Source organism: Oncorhynchus tshawytscha, linkage group LG04 (genome assembly GCF_018296145.1).
Source record: "Oncorhynchus tshawytscha isolate Ot180627B linkage group LG04, Otsh_v2.0, whole genome shotgun sequence".
NCBI lineage: Eukaryota > Metazoa > Chordata > Actinopteri > Salmoniformes > Salmonidae > Oncorhynchus > Oncorhynchus tshawytscha.
The window spans coordinates 45843948-45864281 of NC_056432.1; the positions used below are offsets into that span (position 1 = coordinate 45843948).

A 20334-nucleotide genomic window follows, 5' to 3' on the forward strand; every position below is an offset into this window, starting at 1 on the left:
TGAATGTGACAGTGTGGTGTATCTAGTCATCTTTTCCTAATACAGGCTTTATTCACAACAGTCTAAGGACAGGACTGTGTTTGACATTTATATTGGCCTTTGAAATCCTTGGGTGGGCCGCCTAAGCGTTTTTCCAAATAGATTTTCTTGATGGACAAACGCTTTCAGTATGAACGTAGCCCTCATTTCCTGCAGCCAATGACCAAAAGTGCCCTCTTTGGCTTCATGGGTGGAATGTTACTAATATTTTTCATGATTTCATAATGAATAAAGATTATTAAGAAAACGGACAAAAATCCAGTGTTTCTATGTCGAAAAGTTTTGATATATTTCAGTGTTCTGTGATGTATGTAAAGTGTAATATTGGAATGAAAACTCTAAACTGAATACATTTCAACTCTATATCTGACATGGTACAAGGTGTCTTTTTTTAAGCCCATGACCATGTGTGTGAGTTGTATACTTCTCTTTCAAAGTAGATTTGTTTAAGACTACCCTGATTTAGCCCACTGCAGTAAAAGGTTAAACGACATAACCCAGAAATAAAATTTGTAGAGAAGATAATCGACCTATATATTTTTTCAATAATATAATCTTTGAGAACTAACAATCACCAAAATTAGATAGACAGAAAATAAAAAACATTACAAAAACAATACTTTTTGCAGTATTGAAATTGTTATGTTAAAAACAGCATTAGCCATGGCAGAATGCATAGAATCGCAGAAAATTAGCTTTAAAAAAGACTAATGTTCTCTTAGCTCCATGGCAGAATATGTAGAATAGCAGGAAATTTGCAACATTTTCTCTCGGCTCCATGGCAAAATGTGTAGATTTACAGGAAGGTAGTTTTAAAACTGCAAACATTTCTCAGCTCCATGGAGAAATTTGTAGAATGTGCAGGAAATTGGCTTGAAAAATACATCTATAAAAAATCTCTACATCTCTTCACACAAGATGGGGGGGGGGCCTCTAAAATGTTCTCTAAAATTCAGCCGCGCCGCCCATTGCCACGCCCCTGCCATGCCCAACACCTAAGCCCCTTTTTTGTCACACAAGCCTAGGGTTGCAAAGGGAGTGTATTTTAGTGGCAACTTTCAAAGTAAATTACCAGAATTTTGGTAACTTTCAAAGTTTTTTGAATTTTATAAAATGACATCTAGTGGGCTTTTTGGGTCCTTCAGATCACAGTTGTCAGTTATTATCTCTGGCCCTTATTATGTGAACAAAATAAGTAATTGTTAAATAAAAAATTGAATGACAAAGCAGTTAAACATTATCCTAAATTATAACCATCAACTTAGTGAATGTCATTGGTTTTCAATATGAGGGTTTCTGCATGAAATATCCTTTATATACTGTATACTGAAAAAATATTTAAAATGTACCATGCAACAATTAACGATTTTACTGCGTGACAGTTCATATAAGAAAATCAGTCAATTGAAATAAAAAAACGAATCAATGGATTTCACAGTTTGAAGCGGCTTACGGTAGAGAAATTGACATTAAATTCTCTGGCAACAGTTCTGGTGGACATTCCTGCAGTCAGCATGCCAATTGCACACTCCCTCAAAACTTGAGACATCTGTCGCATTGTGTTGTGTGACAAAACTGCATATTTTAGAGTGGCATTTTATTGTCCCCAGCACAAGGTGTGTAATGATCATGCGATTTAATCAGCTTCTTGATTGATATGCCACACCTGTCAGGTGGATGGATTATATTGACAAAGGATAAACGTTCACAAACAGATGTAAACAAATTTGAGCACAACATTTGAGAGAAATAAGGTTTTTGTGCATATGGAAAAATTATGGGATATTTAATTTCAGCTCATGAAACCAACACTTTACATGTTGCGTTGATGTTTTTGCTCAGTATATGTATGTATGTACGTATGTATATATGTTTTACTAATACTAATATTATTTTACTAATATGTATTTGTTGTCGTTGATGTTTTGGTGTCAACCTGGTGGCAGTTGTGAAAAATAGTCAATAGTTGCAGAGTTAATTTACAGGATGCCATTGTGTGGCCTGTGTGCACATTTATGCCTGAGTCTAAATGGTTTTGAATCCGGCCCCAAAAAATTATGAAAATAAAGATGTTGATTAGATGCTTTTTTAATATCATTATTTTCTCTTGAAGCATATGGTCTATCTACTAGAAACTCCAACAATATGGACACATATATATATATATATATATATTTACGTATGAATGCTTTTAAAATGGTTATTAAAGCGTAAATTACCAAAGTTACCATAGATTGCCATGCATTTTCTGTTAATGACCAAAATCAACAAAGATTCTGGTAACTTCGGTAGATTATCGGTAGCTTTGCAACCCTAGTCAAGCCACTCATCATTCTAGGTTTCAGTGTTCTAAAAAGATGATATGATGGTGAGTGTACACACAGTGGGGTTGTGTTAGCCCTAAGTCTTGTGTGTGTGTGCGTCACACTGCACTTCGGGGTGTGCTGACTTACAGTACACAGCGGGCGAGGAGACCTGGGGCTGTGGGGCAAAGGTGTCAGGCTGGGACTCGGTCTTTACTGAACTGTCTATACTCTTCCCTGATGTCACACACACACACACACACACACACACACACACACACACACACACACACACACACACACACACACACACACACACACACGACAGATTAATGAGAAGAGATAGAGGGAAAAGAAGGAGAGGGTGAATGAATGAAAGAATGAACTAATACAAGAAAGAAACACAAGATTGAGCAGGTGGATGGAAACAAAGGGATAAAAAAACCTGCTGATGATTTCCGAGCTTTAATCAAGTTTATGTTCTGTAACAGTAGAACAGGTGTATTATTATACGTATTTGAAGGCAGTGTGTGTGTGTGTGTGTGTGCGTGAGGAATTAAACACCTCCCCATGTCTTTTCCATTTCCCCTTAGGCCTATGTTGTGGTAAGATGTCAATAAGGTACCTGATTGGTTATGTGGTTTATTGGGAAGTTAATGGCCAGGCTGTCACCCATATAATTATGATTACAGTGATAATGACTATGGATGTGTCCCACCCTATTCCCTATACACAGAGTATATAACATTAGGAACACCTTCCTAATATTGAGTTTGCACCCCTCCCCCCTGCCCTCAGGAACGGCCTCAATTTGTCGAGGCATGGACTCGACAAGCTGTTGAATGCGCTCCTCAGGGATGATGGTCCATGCTGACTCCCACAGTTGTGTCAAGTTGGCCGGGGGACCATTCTTGAAACACAGGGGAAACTGTTGAGTGTGTCTTGCCCATTCACCCTCTGAATGGCACACACACACACACACACACACAATCCATGTCTCAACGCATGAAAATCCTTCTTTAACCTGTCTCCTCCAACATTCATCTACACGGATTGAAGTGGATTTAACAAATGACATCAAAAAGGGATAGTAGCTTTCACCTGGAGTCACCTGGTCAGTCTGTCATGGAAAGAGCAGACATTCTGAATGTGTTGTACACTCAGTGTATATGCACTACTTTTGACCATGGCTCTGGGCACTATGTAGGCAATAGGGTGTAATTTCGGACGCGGACCATGATAACTGGGAATAGCAGTAACACAGATTAATACCGGCATCTGTGTGCTAGACATATCTGTCTACAGCACAGGCTTTCCAACTAAGCACAATGCCATTCCTCTGACTGCTTGGAACTAGTGATCTGTCTACTGTCTAACACAGTAATACTGTCGAATACAGTAGACAGGAGGAAGAGCAGCACGTGATCTCCTATTCAGAGAGTAAAGACGAACATACCAGAAACATACCGTACCATACAGATATATAGTGTACTGTAGTACAGGAGGCGGTATTCTGCCCAGTTCAACAATCCACAAACCCAAAATAAACTATGAGCAAATCCAGTTCACTTTACATACCAGTCGACTCTTCATTGTCTCTTCACAATCGCAAGCATGCATGAACACACACACACACACACACAAACACACATTATACGCACACACACACAGACATACACACCCTTACAATCTAAGAAATCCAAAACACACACAACCAGATAGCCTATTAAAACACGAGCACAAATCCAACCAAACTCCCATGCCGTACTCTCTCACCTCAGTCGAGTAGATTCATTTCACGATCACATCAGACTAAAGCAGTGAGACTTACGCTACAGTAACAGCACATCTATTAGCGCTCTAGTGCGATGTACCCCAGGTGGCGCTGCTACAGAAATGTGTCTCCAACTCCTCCACACGGCTCTGTTTCCTGCCACAGGCTAAAGATATACACAAGGTGCCCTTGGCCTGCTGCTGTGGGGGGCTACTAGTGCAGGGAGCTGGATACCTGGCAGTAGCACAGAGAAGGACGGTACTAAACAGCCCACTCTTACTTTGGGGGCTAGGATGTTGGGGTTGGAGCATAAAAGGAAGGTACAATACAATATGTCAGGGTCATCAACTAGATTCAGCTGCGGGGCTGTTTTGTTTCTTGAACGATGGTCTGGGGGGGGGGACATAATTACAAATCATTTGTAGCTTGCAAATTGACCGCGAGAAGCCTAAACGTTGGACTAAAACATAATCATTTCAAACCGTTGCTTACATTTGTGTACGGTCATATGTCTCTGTATTATGTGCGGGAACACTTGGGAAGAGATTTCTTCAATTAAAATCATTTGGAGCTGATTTCCTGAGGGTTTCGACAGTCTTTTATGTCCAACATATTGTCGGGCCGCCAGTTGGGAAACCCTGTAATACTTCACACTGGACCAGCACAATAGTGACCTGCTTTAGGGAGATCTTATTGTTCTCTGCTCATGAACATGCACATACACACCAGATTGGCAGATCTGTACAGTGTGTATTCCTTGGATTTCTTCACATTCTATTGTGTTGCAAAGTGGGATTAAAGTTGATTTAATTGAGAGAGAAAAAAATTCAATGATCTACACAAAATACTTTGTCATGTCAATGTGAGAGAGAAAAATTAGATTTAAAAAATAAATAAATAAATAAATAAAAGTATGAAAAATGTAACACTAATATACCTTGATTAGATAAGTATTCACCCACCTGAGTCAATGCATGTCAGAAACACCTTCGGCAGCGATCTTCTTGAGTTAGTCTAAGAGCTTTTCACACTTGGATTGTGCAATATTTGCCAATGTTTCCTTTTAAAAATTCTTCAAGCTGTGTCTAGGTGTTGGGGTTCATGGCTAAACAGCAATTTTCAAGTCTTTCATAGATTTAATTTTATATATATATATATATATATATATATATATATATATATTATATATATAGGTTTCCCCATTAGCCAACGCCAATGGTGACAGCTTGTCTTACTGGGGTCCGACACATAAAGAAAAATACAGTACAGACAAAAGACTACAATTTACATACATCAACATGTACTGTAGTGTGTGCATCTATCAGTCACACATACTGTACATGCCAGTACATACACACAACAAGTAGGTTACATTGGGGAGAGGCGTTGTGACGTGAGGTGTTGCTTTATTTGTTTTTTTGAACCAGGTTTGCTGTTCACTTGAGCTATACGAGATGGAAGGGAGTTCCATACAATCATGGCTCTGTATAATACTGTACGTCGTCTTGAATTTGTTCTGGACCTGGGGACTGTGAAAAGACCCCAGGTGGCTTGTCTAGTGGTAAGTGTGTGTGTGTCAGTGCAAACAACTAGGAAGTGATGCAGTCAGTCTTTCCTCAACTCTTAGCCAAGAGAGACTGGCATGCATAGTACTGATATTAGCCCTCTTATTTCAATGAAGAGCAAGACATGAGGCTCTGTTCTCTGTTATCAAGCAGATTTAAGTCAAAACTGTAACTCGGCCACTCAGGAACATTCACTGTCTTCTTGGTAAGCAACTCCAGTGTAGATTTGGCGACAGGGTCTAGCAGTGGTTTCACACACAACGAAATGCTGCACTCACGGGTGATGACCTGCTTTTGAGCAGCTCTTCTTTGTACAGTGGCTCAGAAGGACACGCATACACAACAAACCCATCCACACAGATCTTATTTCAACCCACATGATATTGTCTCTCTCTACACTCAGCTCCTGTGTACTCTACTGGGTACAGTGCGCTACCTTGACCGGTCTCTCTACTGTCTCCTAGGGTCTCCAGTTCTTACCTTTGACATCTTCGTCCTCCACCGTGTTGCTGCTGTCAGATGATTCCTACGGAGGGGAGGGAGAAGCACCATCAGAGAGGAACACACTCGAGACACACACGTACGTGCAGGCACACAAATACACCCACACATTCACACACCCACGCGGCTATTGAAACACACACTTCTTTAAGAACACACAAAACATGCAAATCGCTAACTCAATTGCCACTCTTGTTATTGCTTCGTTAAATCAAATCCACGTTCAATTAATTAAAATCAATGAATCAAATGACAGACAAACCACCTTTGGGATGAGTGTAAGTTTAGTCAACATCTCATATCTGTCTTAGAGGGACCAACAAGGATTGAGGTATTCAGATATAGGATCTTCATTTGAGCCAGTTTGCTACAGCAGGAAAATAATCCTGCAGCAACAGGAAATGTGAATTATTATGTGGATTATAGTTAACGAAAATACTTGTAGGGGTTGCTAGATTTTTTCGTAAGGGAAAATCAAGTCTGAAATGTCAAAGTAGAAATTACAAACTTCAGAAGCCTTTTTAAATCTCAAATACACTACAAGGAAAAAATGTCCTGCATTGCAGGAAAGTTCTCCTGCTATAAGGTTATCAAATTAAGATCCTACTGTAGGAGACACCGAACAGTATTCAGGATGACTCACAGAGACACAGTAAACAATGAACAGACCTTGACTTCGACAAAACAGCAGACCATGACTTCAATAAATTACATTACATCTGACAAAAGCATTTAGCTGAAAGCGTGAACCTGTTTCCTGTCAGTAAACTCACCCATGGGCATCCCACAGAAAGCCGCATCACTTCAGGATCTAACCTCTAACCTTTTACCTCAGCTTGACCCCCTCCCTCCTCCCATCCACCTTCCAGTCCCCCTGCTGCCTAATCCCATCAACATGTGTGTGCTTGTGTCTCTCTAATACCACCAGAGTATGGGTGTTAACATAGCCTTGCCTTGCCTGAGGAAACATGAATTCCCAGCTACAGTTTCCAACCATTCGCCCCTTCTGATCACTTCCACTCCCATAGATATAGAATCACCACCCATCACAGAACATTGACCTGAATGGGGATACCCGTTTTAGTCATTCCATTTCTATCTTCACTCCCACTTCATCTGTCTATGTCTGTGCAGCCTGCCACTAGATAGAGATGTGAGGGCAGGCCACAGAGATACATGAATTATATGTGGCAGGCATCAATGTGGCATCCATTCACCAATCTATTCTCTTCCATTACACTACTAGCCTAAGCTGTTTCTCTCTGCGAAATGCTGTATCTCTCCCCTGACCTGCCAGAGGAAAAGTTTGAGACTTTTTCCTATATGGCACCATATTCCCTATATAGTGCACTACTTTTGACCAATGCCCTATGAACCATGGTCAAAAGTAGTGCACAATGTTGGGAATGGGGTGCCATTTGGGATGCAAGCCTAAGGAGCTCTGGTTTCCAATTAGTGGATTAAATGGGCCTATTCCCCAGCATGATAGGATATGGATACTGGGCCCTCATTTGGAAACACTTTTACACTGGAGAATTCCACAGAGGAGTGTGTGATTGAGTGTGTGTCGTGTGAGAAAGAGAGAAGAGGTCACCTGTGTGTGTGTGTGTGTGTGTGTGTGTGTGTGTGAGTGTTTGTTCTCCCGCCTCCCAGACATAGGATGTGCAACAAATGGCACACTATTCCCAATATAGTGCACAACTTTTGACCCGAGTCTTCAAAAGTAGTGCACTACAAGGTGAAAAGGGTGCCATTTGGGATGCAGGGCATAGCTCTATTGCATAGGCTACATACAGAACACGAAAAGAGACTGTCACTGACAAACAGATCAGACAGATTGATAGATAGGTAGACATAAAGAAATAGTCATGAAACCAGCTGAAACATATAGCCTACATTACAAACATAAACACTGTACAAGCTCACAATGCCAACCCTAGCCTGGTCAAGCAGACCGAGTGACTGTTTCATTCCACTTAACAGACTGTGTGAGCTGTTGCAAGATTAGGCTGGTTCCAATGGGCACTCCATGTCATTTCAACATGGATAATTGGGTAATATTTAGTTGAGACATTGATCAATGAGATTACAACCTATATTCAGTTTGGTTGTCAACGCAACCAAATATCAACATTTAAAGGAGATGTACCGTATCTACAGCTTGGATAGTTCCATCTGTGCCACTGACATAGTCTGGCTTTAATTTGTCTACACATTAATCATTGATATGTTGGATTCATGTCTCCATCTCAACCAAAAATCTAAGTTAAAGAACTGGACTAAATCAAATCAACCTTTTAATACACTTCAAATAAAGTACTTTGATTTTGTCCTATTTTTTAAAAAGATTTTTGGTTGACATGGAGACGTGATTAGAACATATCAGTTATTCATTTGTAGACAAACTGGAATTAAAGCCAGACTAAGTCAGTGGCACAGATGGAACTATATCCAAGCAGTGGATGCATCTCCTTCAAATGCGTTGACAACCAAAAAGATCACTAAGGATCATTGCATTTTAAATCAACTAGAGCTTGAAACCCTTGGCCGATTGTATTGTCAATTTTTTGTTGAATTCTGGGTTGAATTGAAACAACCGCTGTTGATGAGCAAACGCTATACAGACGTAAATAGCATCATTGATAAAGTTTGGTCACATTTAATTTGCTCTGTAAAAGCTATTATTTGGAATGACTTCGAAAGCAACATTGAATCTATTTAGTTTTTAAGTGGAGATCTCGTAACAATCACTCGCACGATAAAGCACTTTGCTAATAGTCAAACATCATAGCTGGGCTTGGTTAAAACCCTGGATGGGAGACCAATGGGTAGCTGTAGATAGATCAATTCTCCAGTAGGTGCTGCCCAGCCTATAGTTTTTATCTGATATTGGACGTAACGTTAAAGATCTGACTTTGTTTTAAAGGTACAAATTCAACATGTTTTATACAAGGTGTGTCTATGTTGAAATTTGGTTACCATGACATAATCCTGTGGTTGAAATTTCACCCTCAAAACAACAGTTTACATGGATTACTTTTTTGAAATCCAATGTATTTTGCAAGTAGATTCCACATCAGAATACATTGATAAATTACGTTGAAACTTTGTTGATTCAACCAGTTTGTGTCCAGTGGGGTGAAAGCTGTGATGATTTACACAAGGCCATTGGTTGGTTTCAGGCTATTGCATAAATCCTGTAGTTCTGGTGTAATTAAGCAAGGCCACATGGGGACAGTATTGTGTACACACACACACACACACACACACACACACACACACACACACACACACACACACACACACACACACACACACACACACACACACACACACACACACACACACACACACACACACACACACACACACACAGATTTAGTTCTGTAAGAATTTGCCTCAGTGTAAAGTAACTTTGCACCTCAATAAATACAACATAAAGGGACAGAACTATAGCAGTTTGATTTGAAAGGTTAGTGAATGAGAGGTGTTAATAAAGAAATGGTTCGTAAATCTGCCTGTCGCTGTCTGTAACACATTTAACTCCCTGAAGAACTGTATGGACTAACATTGAGCACATTTCTACATTCAAAGATCTACGTTTAACCAATCAAACTATTGGTTTCCAATTGACATTAGTGTGTTGAAATTGTCTCCACGCAAACACACACACCTGCATACTCATTATACACGCTATTAGAGATGTGCTTAGCGGGGTGCTGGATAAAACATAAATAACAGTGCATAATTGCACACACCCACACACACAAACACAGGCACACAGAGCCTACAGTACACGCCTCTGTAATGACACACACACAAAGATGTGGAACGGGGGGGTAGCAGATCAAAGAGAGGATGAGAGGGAGGACAGGAGAAGGGGATGTACCTTAGTCCCATCCACTGGATTATGGATAACAGTGGTCTGAGGCTCCTACAGAAAGAGAGGGATGGAGGGAGATGGAGAGAGAGAGAGTGAGAGGGAGATGGAGAAAAGGAGAGAGATGAGGAAGGATGAAAACAGAAAGATGGGAGAGAGAGGTAGAGATAAAAAAAAAAAGAGGGGAGGGGAAACAGGTAGAGAAAAAGTGTGAAAAAGAGAGCGAGAGGTATGTATGGAGAAAGATGATGAAGCCAAAAGGCGAGAAAACTGGTTACGGCTGGAGGTGAAGGAGGGATGAAGATTCTTCTGGAGTGATAGAGTTGAGGGGGTGGATGAGCTGAGGACTGTCAATTTTTGTCAATTCAGAAAACACACACACGCTCTGAGCATTGGGAGAGAAACATTGCTGAAACGCAGAGAGAAAAGTCTGTGCCACACAGTTACACACACACGCACGCACACACACACACAATAACGTCACAGAAACCCTGCAGGAATGTTGCATCCTAAAAAAGAACATAGTGTACAGTAAACCATACAGTATGAAGAAGCCCCAATACAGTTATCCTCCTGAACGGACTGCACCTGACACATAACATTTGGGTAATTTGGGCACAATCTCATGGAAACTGTCTTGAAATCAGTCACCACATTTGGCAGCTACAGCTGGTTCATTTCCAGAGTATGACGAACACTTAAATGCATCGGGTAGCCGTCCTATTGCCTTTGGCCAGCATTTACCGACGATTCCACATGTTTAATCGCCCCCATTGAGGCCATCCGCTGCTTTTAGCCGTTCGTCGGCACAGTGGTTGTGTCCAAACTGGAGACTGAGGAGTGAATTGAGGTCATTACAATTTGAGCGTTGTACTGTAGTGGATTGGGTACATCAGTGTCTGCAACTGAGTGTGTTTACGCGATACAGAAGAGTTTGCAGTGCTGTCGTGGTAAAGTGCAATAACAGCTACTCTGAAATACCATTACACTCTGACAGGACCCAACCTGCCTTAGAAGGATGTTTTTGTAAACATCTAAACAGCCAAGTAGATAATGACTATATCCTTGTAATGCTATTTCCTCTCCAACTTTCTCTCTTTTCATCTCTTGCCCCTTCTACCTCTTTTCCCCCCTCCCCTCTCCCACTCTCTTGTGACAGTTGTGTTAGAAGACGTGTTCGACACACATGGCACACGGGGACACACGCTGCACACACTTTCCACCACACCATCCTGAGCGCAAACCCCCCTAGGACGTGACACCTCCCGATGACCAATCACCAGCCAGCTGTCTCCTGCATGATGATGACATTATTGTCATGACAACTGTCACCAGGGGCAACAGCTTGAGGAACAAGCAGAGAGAGAGAGAGAACAAGTCCGGGAGGGACTCACTGACTGACAGTTTAAAAAAAAGAAGAAGAAGAAGAGGGGTTTGTGTGATATTTTAAAGAGGATAAGGCTTATAATCACTGTCGGGCACTAATAAACCTAGTCTACCTCACACTGCCTCATACTTTATGCACAAGTCTGATTGCATAACTAGGTCTTTCCCAGAGGCTTTCAAATACTACTACAACAACAATTACCTAAACTTCCTGTACCTCTAAACCACTGTCTATACGTTTGGGGAAAATATTCTGCATCAAAAGAGAGATTATGTGAGATTTTACTTAGAGTATCTATAACAACCCCCCCACCCCCACACACACACACCAAGCATTAAAGGGCAAATGTGAGGGCTCCTAAAAATATGCTGATATATGGCTGCATATGTTGTGCTGGTGTTGTGTATGGTAGAATGCCTGTCATTCCCCCCCCTATCTTTCTCCAACTCTCTTCTTGAACTGGCATGATCCCTGTTAAGTGTCTAGTGCCCTCACATCACCCAGAAGTCAGGCAGATCCTCCACATGGTTCACTATAGGCCACCCAAATGAACAACTAGTCACAGGAGAGGCAGTGATTCAGTAATATAAGGTCATTTAGCAGACACTTTTATCCAAGGTTATTTAAGAGTGAATATATTCAGGATATCTAACCAACGTGGAAAACAGCCCCACATTGAAACGCTGGTGTTGCACCATGCTCCCAAGTAGTTTTACAACCAGCAGTTTTATTGGCATAATGTTTCACCAAAATTCTGTCGATCTCTGCTATAGGGAAGAGAGGTGAGTGTCAGACAAGAGACAAACAACCACCCACAGTCTCAGATCTCTGCTCCTCTCCTGTCGAAAAATAGCAAGATAATCAAAGACTGGAACATTATGGAAGGAAACGCACACAGTAACAGTTGGTTACAGTGAAGCAACAGTTGGCAAATCTCTATAACACACGGTGGCAATCTTTAACAGGGAAGCACTTTTTGACACAACCTGGCATTTCTGGCTTCTCTCCTACAGAAAGCATCTGACACACACTTGACAGAGACAACGGAGAGCCATCTAGCCAACCACAGCTGCTCTAAAGTGACAACAAACAACCGACAGGGGAAGAGGAGGGAGGGAGAAAAGGAAATAGGACGAAAGGAGGGATGGACGGACAAACAGTCAAAAGAGACAGGCGACAGATAGACGGTTAAACGGACAGACAGACCGACAGACACACAGACAGACAGACAGACGGGCAGAGGGAGGAGGGAGGATTAAAAGTAAATACCAGAACAGGAGTAGGGACGTTTCCTTTAGGGCTGGTGACTATGCTGTTTTTGGTGCTGTTTGTCTGTGGTGTCTGGGGCTGTGCAGGTAGAGGGGAGACAACGCAGGGTTAACAACAGTGGTTGGTGGGGTGAAATACTGTGGATGGGTGATGGATGGGTCGCGGTGGTGGCGGTGGTGGTGGTGAAGGGGTTAAAACAAACAGACCTGGGGTCATGTACTATTTGAAATCTTTCACCGGGCGTTTGTTCTGCCTTGATGGTTGTTTGACCAGATGATGAGAGAAGTGATGGTTTTAGCTGGCATGGTGTGTGAGATGTAAGATAAAATACAGCATCACAGGAGATCAAGGGAAACAGAGCAGCAGTGACGGTCAAGCAGTTTGTTAGCCGTGTGTTAACCATGGAGAGAGAGAGAGAGAGAGAGAGAGAGAACAGAGAGAGCGAGAACAGAGAGACAGAAAGAGCGAGCGAACAGAGACAGAAAGAGCGAGAGAACAGCGAGAGAACAGAGAGAAAGAACAGAGAGAGAAAGAACAGAGAGAGAGAGAGAGAGAGAACAGAGAGAGAAAGAGCGAGAGAACAGAGAGAGAACAGCGAGAGAACAGAGAGAGAGAACAGAGAGAGAGAACAGAGAGAGATCAAGAGAACAGAGAGAGAGAGAGCGCGAGAGAACAGAGAGAGCAATTGAGCATGACAGAACAGAGAGAGAGAGAGAGAGCGAGAGAGCGAGAGAGAGTGAGCGCGAGAGAACAGAGAGAGAGAGCGAGAGAACAGAGAGAGCGAGAGAACACGAGAGAACTGAGAGAACAGAACAGAGAGAGAACAGAACAGAGAGAGAAACAGCGACAGAACAGAGAGAGCAAGTGAGCGCGAGAGAACAGAGAGAGAGAGAGAGCGAGAGAGAGCGAGTGAGCGCGAGAGAACAGAGAGAGAACAGAGAGAGAGCGAGAGAGCGATAGAACAGAGAGAGAACAGAGAGAGAGCGAGAGAGAACAGAGAGAGTGAGAGAACAGAGAGAGCGAGAGAACAGAGAGCGAACAGATAGCGAGAGAGAACAGAGAGAGCGAACAGAGACAGAAAGAGCGAGAGAACAGAGAGAGAACAGCGAGAGAACAGAGAGAGAGAACACAGAGAGAGAGAGAGAGAGAGAACACAGAGAGAGAGAGAGAGAGAGAGAGAGAGAGAGAGAGAGAGAGAGACACAGACAGAGAGAGAGATAGAGAGAACAGAGAGAAAAAGAAAGAGAACAGAGAGAGAGTGAGAGAGCGAGAACAGAGAGCAAGAGAACACACACAGTCGTCAGTGAGTGAAAATTGCACCAGGGCTGGCAAACAGACACTGATAACAAATCAACATCTATAGAAAATCCACACACATACAAATACAGCCACAAAACACACATAAGCAGTCACACAGACTCACACAAATCGACCAAAGCAGTTCTACAGCTCAGACAAAGCTTCACTCATCAGCCATCAGCTCTTCATACGCAGTAGCACACTCCTCCATAACACAGAAACACATACAAAGAGATACTTTCTAACACGTTTCAGTAAAACCCTGTTTCAAATTCCAATCGTCTTCCCAGCTGCAGTGTGGCATACAGCTCACGGCTGAGATCCATAGAGCACGGAGAGGAGAGGTCATATAGATGTGTGTGTGTGTGTGTGTGTGTTTGTATGTGTGTATTCATGTCTAGGGTTTCGAGTTCCACTGGGACATCTCTGAGGACACTCTGATCATCCACAGACAACGGCACACAAATAGCAGCCCAGGCCCGGGCAAACTATGCTTAACCTCTCCATTTGGGAATAAATTGTTAGGACATAGCGCACTCTTCAGCACTCTTCAGAAGGGAAAGGTAGAGGTTGAAGTTAGGTCGAAGAACTGAACTCCAAGCCCATCAGATGGGGGGAAAGGGAAGAAACATAAAGAGCAGTTCCACGTAGGACTCCGGCCAACTCAAGATGGGAGTAGAGGTGGAGACAGGGGGGAGGAGTGGATGAGAAGAATCAAGGAGAAAAGTGGCGAGGCGGAATTAGGGAGTGGGGGAAAAGGGGAGGGAGAAAGAGGGGAGGTCCGGGGATGTTAAAAATGGCATGCTCACCATGTGCCGCACAGCGGAGCTGGACCTACGTTCCTGTCCCAGGCGGTGGAGGGCGAGCGAAAGATAGGAGGGAGAGAGAGAAAGGACGGATGACAGCAGGTGAATATGGCAAGTACTGAAGGATGAGCATGTCAAGTAAAATGAGAGCCCTGGTCAGTGAGCAGGGTGAACCAATCAGCTCAAAACCAGCATAAAGAGGTTCAATTTCACCAGTTCAAGAGAGCAGAGGAAAAAGAGGATCTCACACAGAAAATGTAACTTCTATGGTTTGTCAAGAAAGAAAGAAAGAAAGAAAGAAAGAAAGAAAGAAAGAAAGAAAGAAAGAAAGAAAGAAAGAAAGAAAGAAAGAAAGAAAGAAAGAAAGAAAGAAAGAAAGAAAGAAAGAAAGAAAGAAAGAAAGAAAGAAAGAAAGAAAGAAAGAAAGAAAGAAAGAGGAGGGTGCGCAAGAGGAGGACAGGAACAGAGGATGACGTGGCATGAGGAATACAAGGAAAAGGAAAAAGACAAAGGTTTGGGAGCAGCTAGGGAGGAGCCCTGACTGGGAGTAAAATCATCAATTGTTCTTTTGTGATGAGGAAAGAAGGAAAAGACTCTTTCTTGAAGAGAAGAGCAGGAAGGAGAAACAATTACGTAGCAAAGGAAAGCTGTGCAACTGATTCGTTAAAGGGAGACTTCAGGATTTTGGCAATGAAGCCCGTTATCTACTTCCCCAAAGTCAGGTGAACTCATGGATACCATTGTCATGTCTCATCTATTATGAAGGAAAATATCCATTTAATACACATTCAAAAGTGGCATCCATTATGATTAAAAAGCAGAACAAAACCTCTAACTGCATTTGCAATCTACAGGTAAGTGACAAAATAAAGGAAACACCAACATAGTGTCTTAATAACAGGGCGTTGGGCCGCCACAAGCCACCAGAACAGCTTCAATGCACCTTGGCAAGGATTCTACAAGTGTCTGGAACTCTATCGGAGGCATGCAACACAGCAGCCTCACAGCAGTGCAGTAGCAGCTAGTGCCAGAACAGCACAGAAGAGAAGAGAGCAAAATGCGGCTGAAGCTGGTGTTTGACTGGGGTGGAAAATGTCAAGTGCTGTCCTGTTCTGCATTACAGAACAAGAAAGAACAGAGGAGACAAGGAGAGGGGTCAGAGGAGCGATACAACCAGGGAAATAGTTATGAGAGAGGGAGCGAAGAGAGAGAAAGAGAGGGGGGAGGAAAGAAAAACACCATTGAAATATTTGAAAACGGTTAGGCTGAGTGTGTCCGGGGGGTCTGTTGCTAGGCAATGATGAGTGCGGCACAGAGAAGAGCAGGGGAAGTGTGTGTTGTGTGTTTGTGTTTGAGAGAGAGTCTATTTCTGGCCGGTCAGTTTCCAGGGTTCAGACTCATGGCTATTCCTGGAACTGGTGTCACATTCCCTACTGAACACACACACACACACACACACACACACACACACATACAAGTACACAAGCTCCCTAATTTACATACTCACAAGAACAAACATGCTCATACTATTCCCCAACCTCCATCCGCTCTGCCTTTCCCCCCACCCACATACACATGCACACACACGCACAATGCGTGGGATGTGTTGGTGCATTAGGTGAGATGGGGTGAGGATGGTGACAGAGATTCATTAAGGCTCGTCAGCCAGCCGGAGAGGGTTTCAAATGGTTAAAGAGCAGATGGGGTGAGCCGGAAATGGAAACCGTGATCGAGGGGGGGTGGAAAAGACAAGAACAGAGGGATGAGATGGGAGAAAAAAAAAGAAAGAAAGAATGCTGGAGTGACAGATGGCATAAAATTAACAAAAAAAGTGGACAAGACGGGGTGCAATGAGGAGACACGGGCATGAACGGATGCACACACTACACTTGAAACCACTATTTTGTGATGGTTGCAAATTGAGTCAACACTCTCTCCCACATCAGAGAGGGAATAGAGAAGAGGGAAAGAACCAGGGGGCGGATTCACAAAACATGACTTACGAAAAAACGTTGAACGTTTCTTCAGAAAATAAATAAGAAGTTTGTAAGATAGTTCGCGAATGCAATTCCTCAAAATCTTCTTAGGAATTCGTAGTTTTCTTTGGAACTGTGTAAATACCTTTCAGAACTTCGTAAATATCTTCTTAATGTGGCCTTGACATTAGTGACGTGTTTGAAACCAATAAATAGATCTATGTGACAGGGATGATAGGATTTGGTTATTTTGTTATTGTTCACACATTACAGCCATCAGACTAGCTATATCAAAACCAAACATGGATAACCAAGAAACGAGATTGAAGTGATGGTGGAGGAAACAGCAGCCAGGAAAATGTTGCCGTTGGGGAGACTTGATAACTGCAGGTTACCTGCAGAGACCAAAAAGAGAGGACGGGCGAGAGTGGCCGAGTCGGTCTCTGCCATCGGGGGTATGGCAAGGGACAGTGACACCGTAAAAAATAAGTGGTCCGACATCAAGTCGGCTGCTAAGAAGAAGGGAGCTGAGAGACAATTTAATGTGGACGAGCTGCGCGGCTGGTAAGTTAGGTAGCTACGTTAGCTAGCTAACATGTAACGATATCATGGCCAACATATCTAACGACGTTAACGTTAGCTAAGTTTGCCAAGTTCTTCTTTGTAAATTGACGAGATGGCGCTAGATATTTAACACTTCTAGAATATTGTAATATATTGTTAATTACTAGCTAGCTAGATAATGCCTGTTTAATTTGTTTTCTTGCTGTATTTAAATATCCGGTAGCCAACTTTGTCCTGTGGGGCAAGAAATCGTTCATGTTTACAAAAATATCCATTCGTCTCAAGACAAGGGTTTAGCTGTCCTAAAGTTAAGTACGTTTCCAGGAAGAAATCCTAAAACCTTATTATCTTCTTACCTTTTTTCTCAGGAAGAAACATAGGGGGAAAAATTAAGAACATTTCCAAGAACTTTATTGAGGAATAGTAACTTTGTTCATAAGTCTATAGTTAAGGGAAAAAACGGCAGTTAAGAAGAAATTTCTTCTTAAGAAGGTTTTGTGAATCCGGCCCCAGGGCCTAAACCCCTGATAAGTTAAGAGAAGAGAAAGAGGAGGAGGAAGAGGGAAGGTTTGGAGTAGGAACGTGTAAGTTGAACAGGGCCTTACCTTGACATCTGCCTTCTTGTTGAGCAAACTTTTGGCTGCTGCAATAGGAAACAAAAGAAGAGACAGCAGGTCAGAGATGCAGCGAGAACACAGGAGAGATCACATAGAGACAACGGCGTCAACCTGTAGGAGTCATGTTCATTTGACTGCAATTCAAACAGACAGCAACTGAGGCCTTTTATTGACAAGATAGGAAAGTTAATGTGACTGTGTATTGTAATGCTGGAGGTGAAAGAGAATCAAAGATAGTAGGAGCTTAGCGGCATTAATTGCTAGCATTATGGTACCAAGGGGACAAGGCAATCTGTGACATGATTAAACTCATGGTCCTCGTATAAAACTGCTTGAGAAGCACAATGTTCATTAAAACACAACAATAGACGGCTTCCTAAGTACCATTGTTGGTAGGACAATAACATTAAGAGTGGACAATGTGTTATTCCCTTATTGGACTAAACCATTACATCCTCCTAGTGGGAGAGGAGAGTAGAGGAGGTGTGTTCACTGATACTATGGGCAGTAGTCTGATTAGCACAATACCCATAATCCTCAGCAACAGGGGAAATGTCATACAGACAACAGTCAGTATCCTCTCCAACTACTTCACCAGGACACGTGCGCACACACACACACACACACACACACACACACACACACACACACACACACACACACACACACAAACAGACACACACACATACAGACACACACACATTGTTCCTGGGTTAGGCCCGGCGAGAGTTGATGTGGGTTGTTGCCGTGGGCAACAGAACCTCATTTTAGGGAACTGGTTAATTAGTTAATGAGGCAGAGATAGAAAACGAATTTTGGAGTGAAAGAGACAGATTCTAGAGTTTGTCCCCCTGGTCCCCTTCAGGGCTAGAGTCCAAAATGGGTCCTCCATCCATTATGTTAGTTTTTGGGCTATGCTCAGCTAAAACAATTTGGCTAATCTATATTTCCAAGTTGAAGAACAAGGGTCATTCAATTCATTGGAAAGACTGAAAATCTGATAGACTTTGTTTTTTAATGTAAAGATATGGCCTAATTGCATTATCAATAGTAGAAAGCAATGGGTTAGAAGAGGCCTACATAACCAACCCATAAAGTAAAATGCAACATCAATTTATGGCCAGCTATGCACACTCTAACATTGATTTATCCTGCAGTAAATGTTGTTCAATTAGTAATATAAATTGTTTTCTTCTTTTAATAACTCTGAAGGGCAAAGTAATCTAAAAGTAACCCGATTACAATATTGAGTTTGGGTAATCCAAAAGTTACGTTAATGATTACAATTTTGGAAAGGTAACTAGTAACTGTAACGGACTACATTTAGAAAGTTACCTACCCAACCCTGCCTCCCAACACACACACACGCACACGCGGCATCTCACTGTACTTGTGCATCCTTTACCTCGCTGTCAATCAACATTGTCTCAAACAGGTGGGCTCTACAGCTGCCAGAGTAAGACTGTCCCAGTCTCACTCCCCTAACTCTACTAGACATCATCAGCTCCACTGCTACTTTTAAAGGCCTGAGTCCCATTGACAGTCTAATCACATCCTATCACAATATCAACACTACCGCATTACATAAAACACTATTTCTGGCATTTCTGGATTGTTCTCTTCTCTCCTCCTTTTTAGCTCTCTATATAGCTCATGCTCTCCCCCCTCTCTCTCTCTCTCTGTAGTTCTGTCTAGCTCTCTCTCTCTCTACAAACAATGCACACAAATCTGCAGTGAATTTTAAATAGAGGCTTGACTTCCACTAATTTCTGAAGGAATTGGAAGCAAGCAAGAGAAGCCTGTTCAAAGTGTGTTTGAGGCCACGAGAGGAGAGGAGATGGCGATGAGGCAGGAGAGCCCACTCTTTAGAAGTCAAAACATGGTGGTGGGTGTGGAGAGAGAGACAGAGAGAGAGAGAGAGGAGAGAGAGAGGAGAGAGAGGAGGGAAAGGAAATCAGAATGAAAGACGAGAGGATAATGCAGCACTCAATTTATTTTCCTCTGCTTTTCCCCTTCATTCCTACACAGTATCCCATTCCTCTTTCCATCTTCCTCAATTGATATAGAAACTAATTTTTACCAGCATACAGATAGCTAAATGTGCAAATTCATCAGTTTACTAGGTACATCGGGCAGCACGATAATCACATGGGCCCTGTTTCCCAAAAGCATCTTAAGGCTAAGTTCATCGCTAGAACCTTCATATGAGCATCATTACATCTCTGAGCTATTTCCCAAAAATAGGGCTGTGGCGGTAATAACATTTTGTCAGTCGGTTATTGTCATGCAAATAACTGCCGGTCTCACGGTAATTGACCGTTAATTAACAAATATGTAAAGGCATGAAGCCGACA

The 20334-nt window shown here is 42.4% G+C and overlaps 1 protein-coding gene across 39 annotated transcripts in view; it reads right to left on the minus strand.

Moving 5' to 3' along the window:
• LOC112248878 (calcium/calmodulin-dependent protein kinase type II subunit beta) overlaps positions 1–20334 on the minus strand; it is an 87358-nt gene that overhangs the window by 8991 nt on the left and 58033 nt on the right. For 6 of the 39 annotated variants that reach the window (XM_042320779.1, XM_042320770.1, XM_042320778.1 and 3 more), the window contains 6 exons: positions 17969–18006; positions 14827–14859; positions 12719–12796; positions 10072–10116; positions 6162–6207; positions 2493–2579 (listed from right to left, as the gene is read on the minus strand). In XM_042320779.1, the coding sequence (XP_042176713.1) occupies positions 2493–2579; positions 6162–6207; positions 10072–10116; positions 12719–12796; positions 14827–14859; positions 17969–18006 (327 nt within the window). The remainder of the gene's footprint in view (positions 1–2492; positions 2580–6161; positions 6208–10071; positions 10117–12718; positions 12797–14826; positions 14860–17968; positions 18007–20334) is intronic. The other 33 variants (XM_042320803.1, XM_042320802.1, XM_042320792.1 and 30 more) reach the window with 20 other exon arrangements.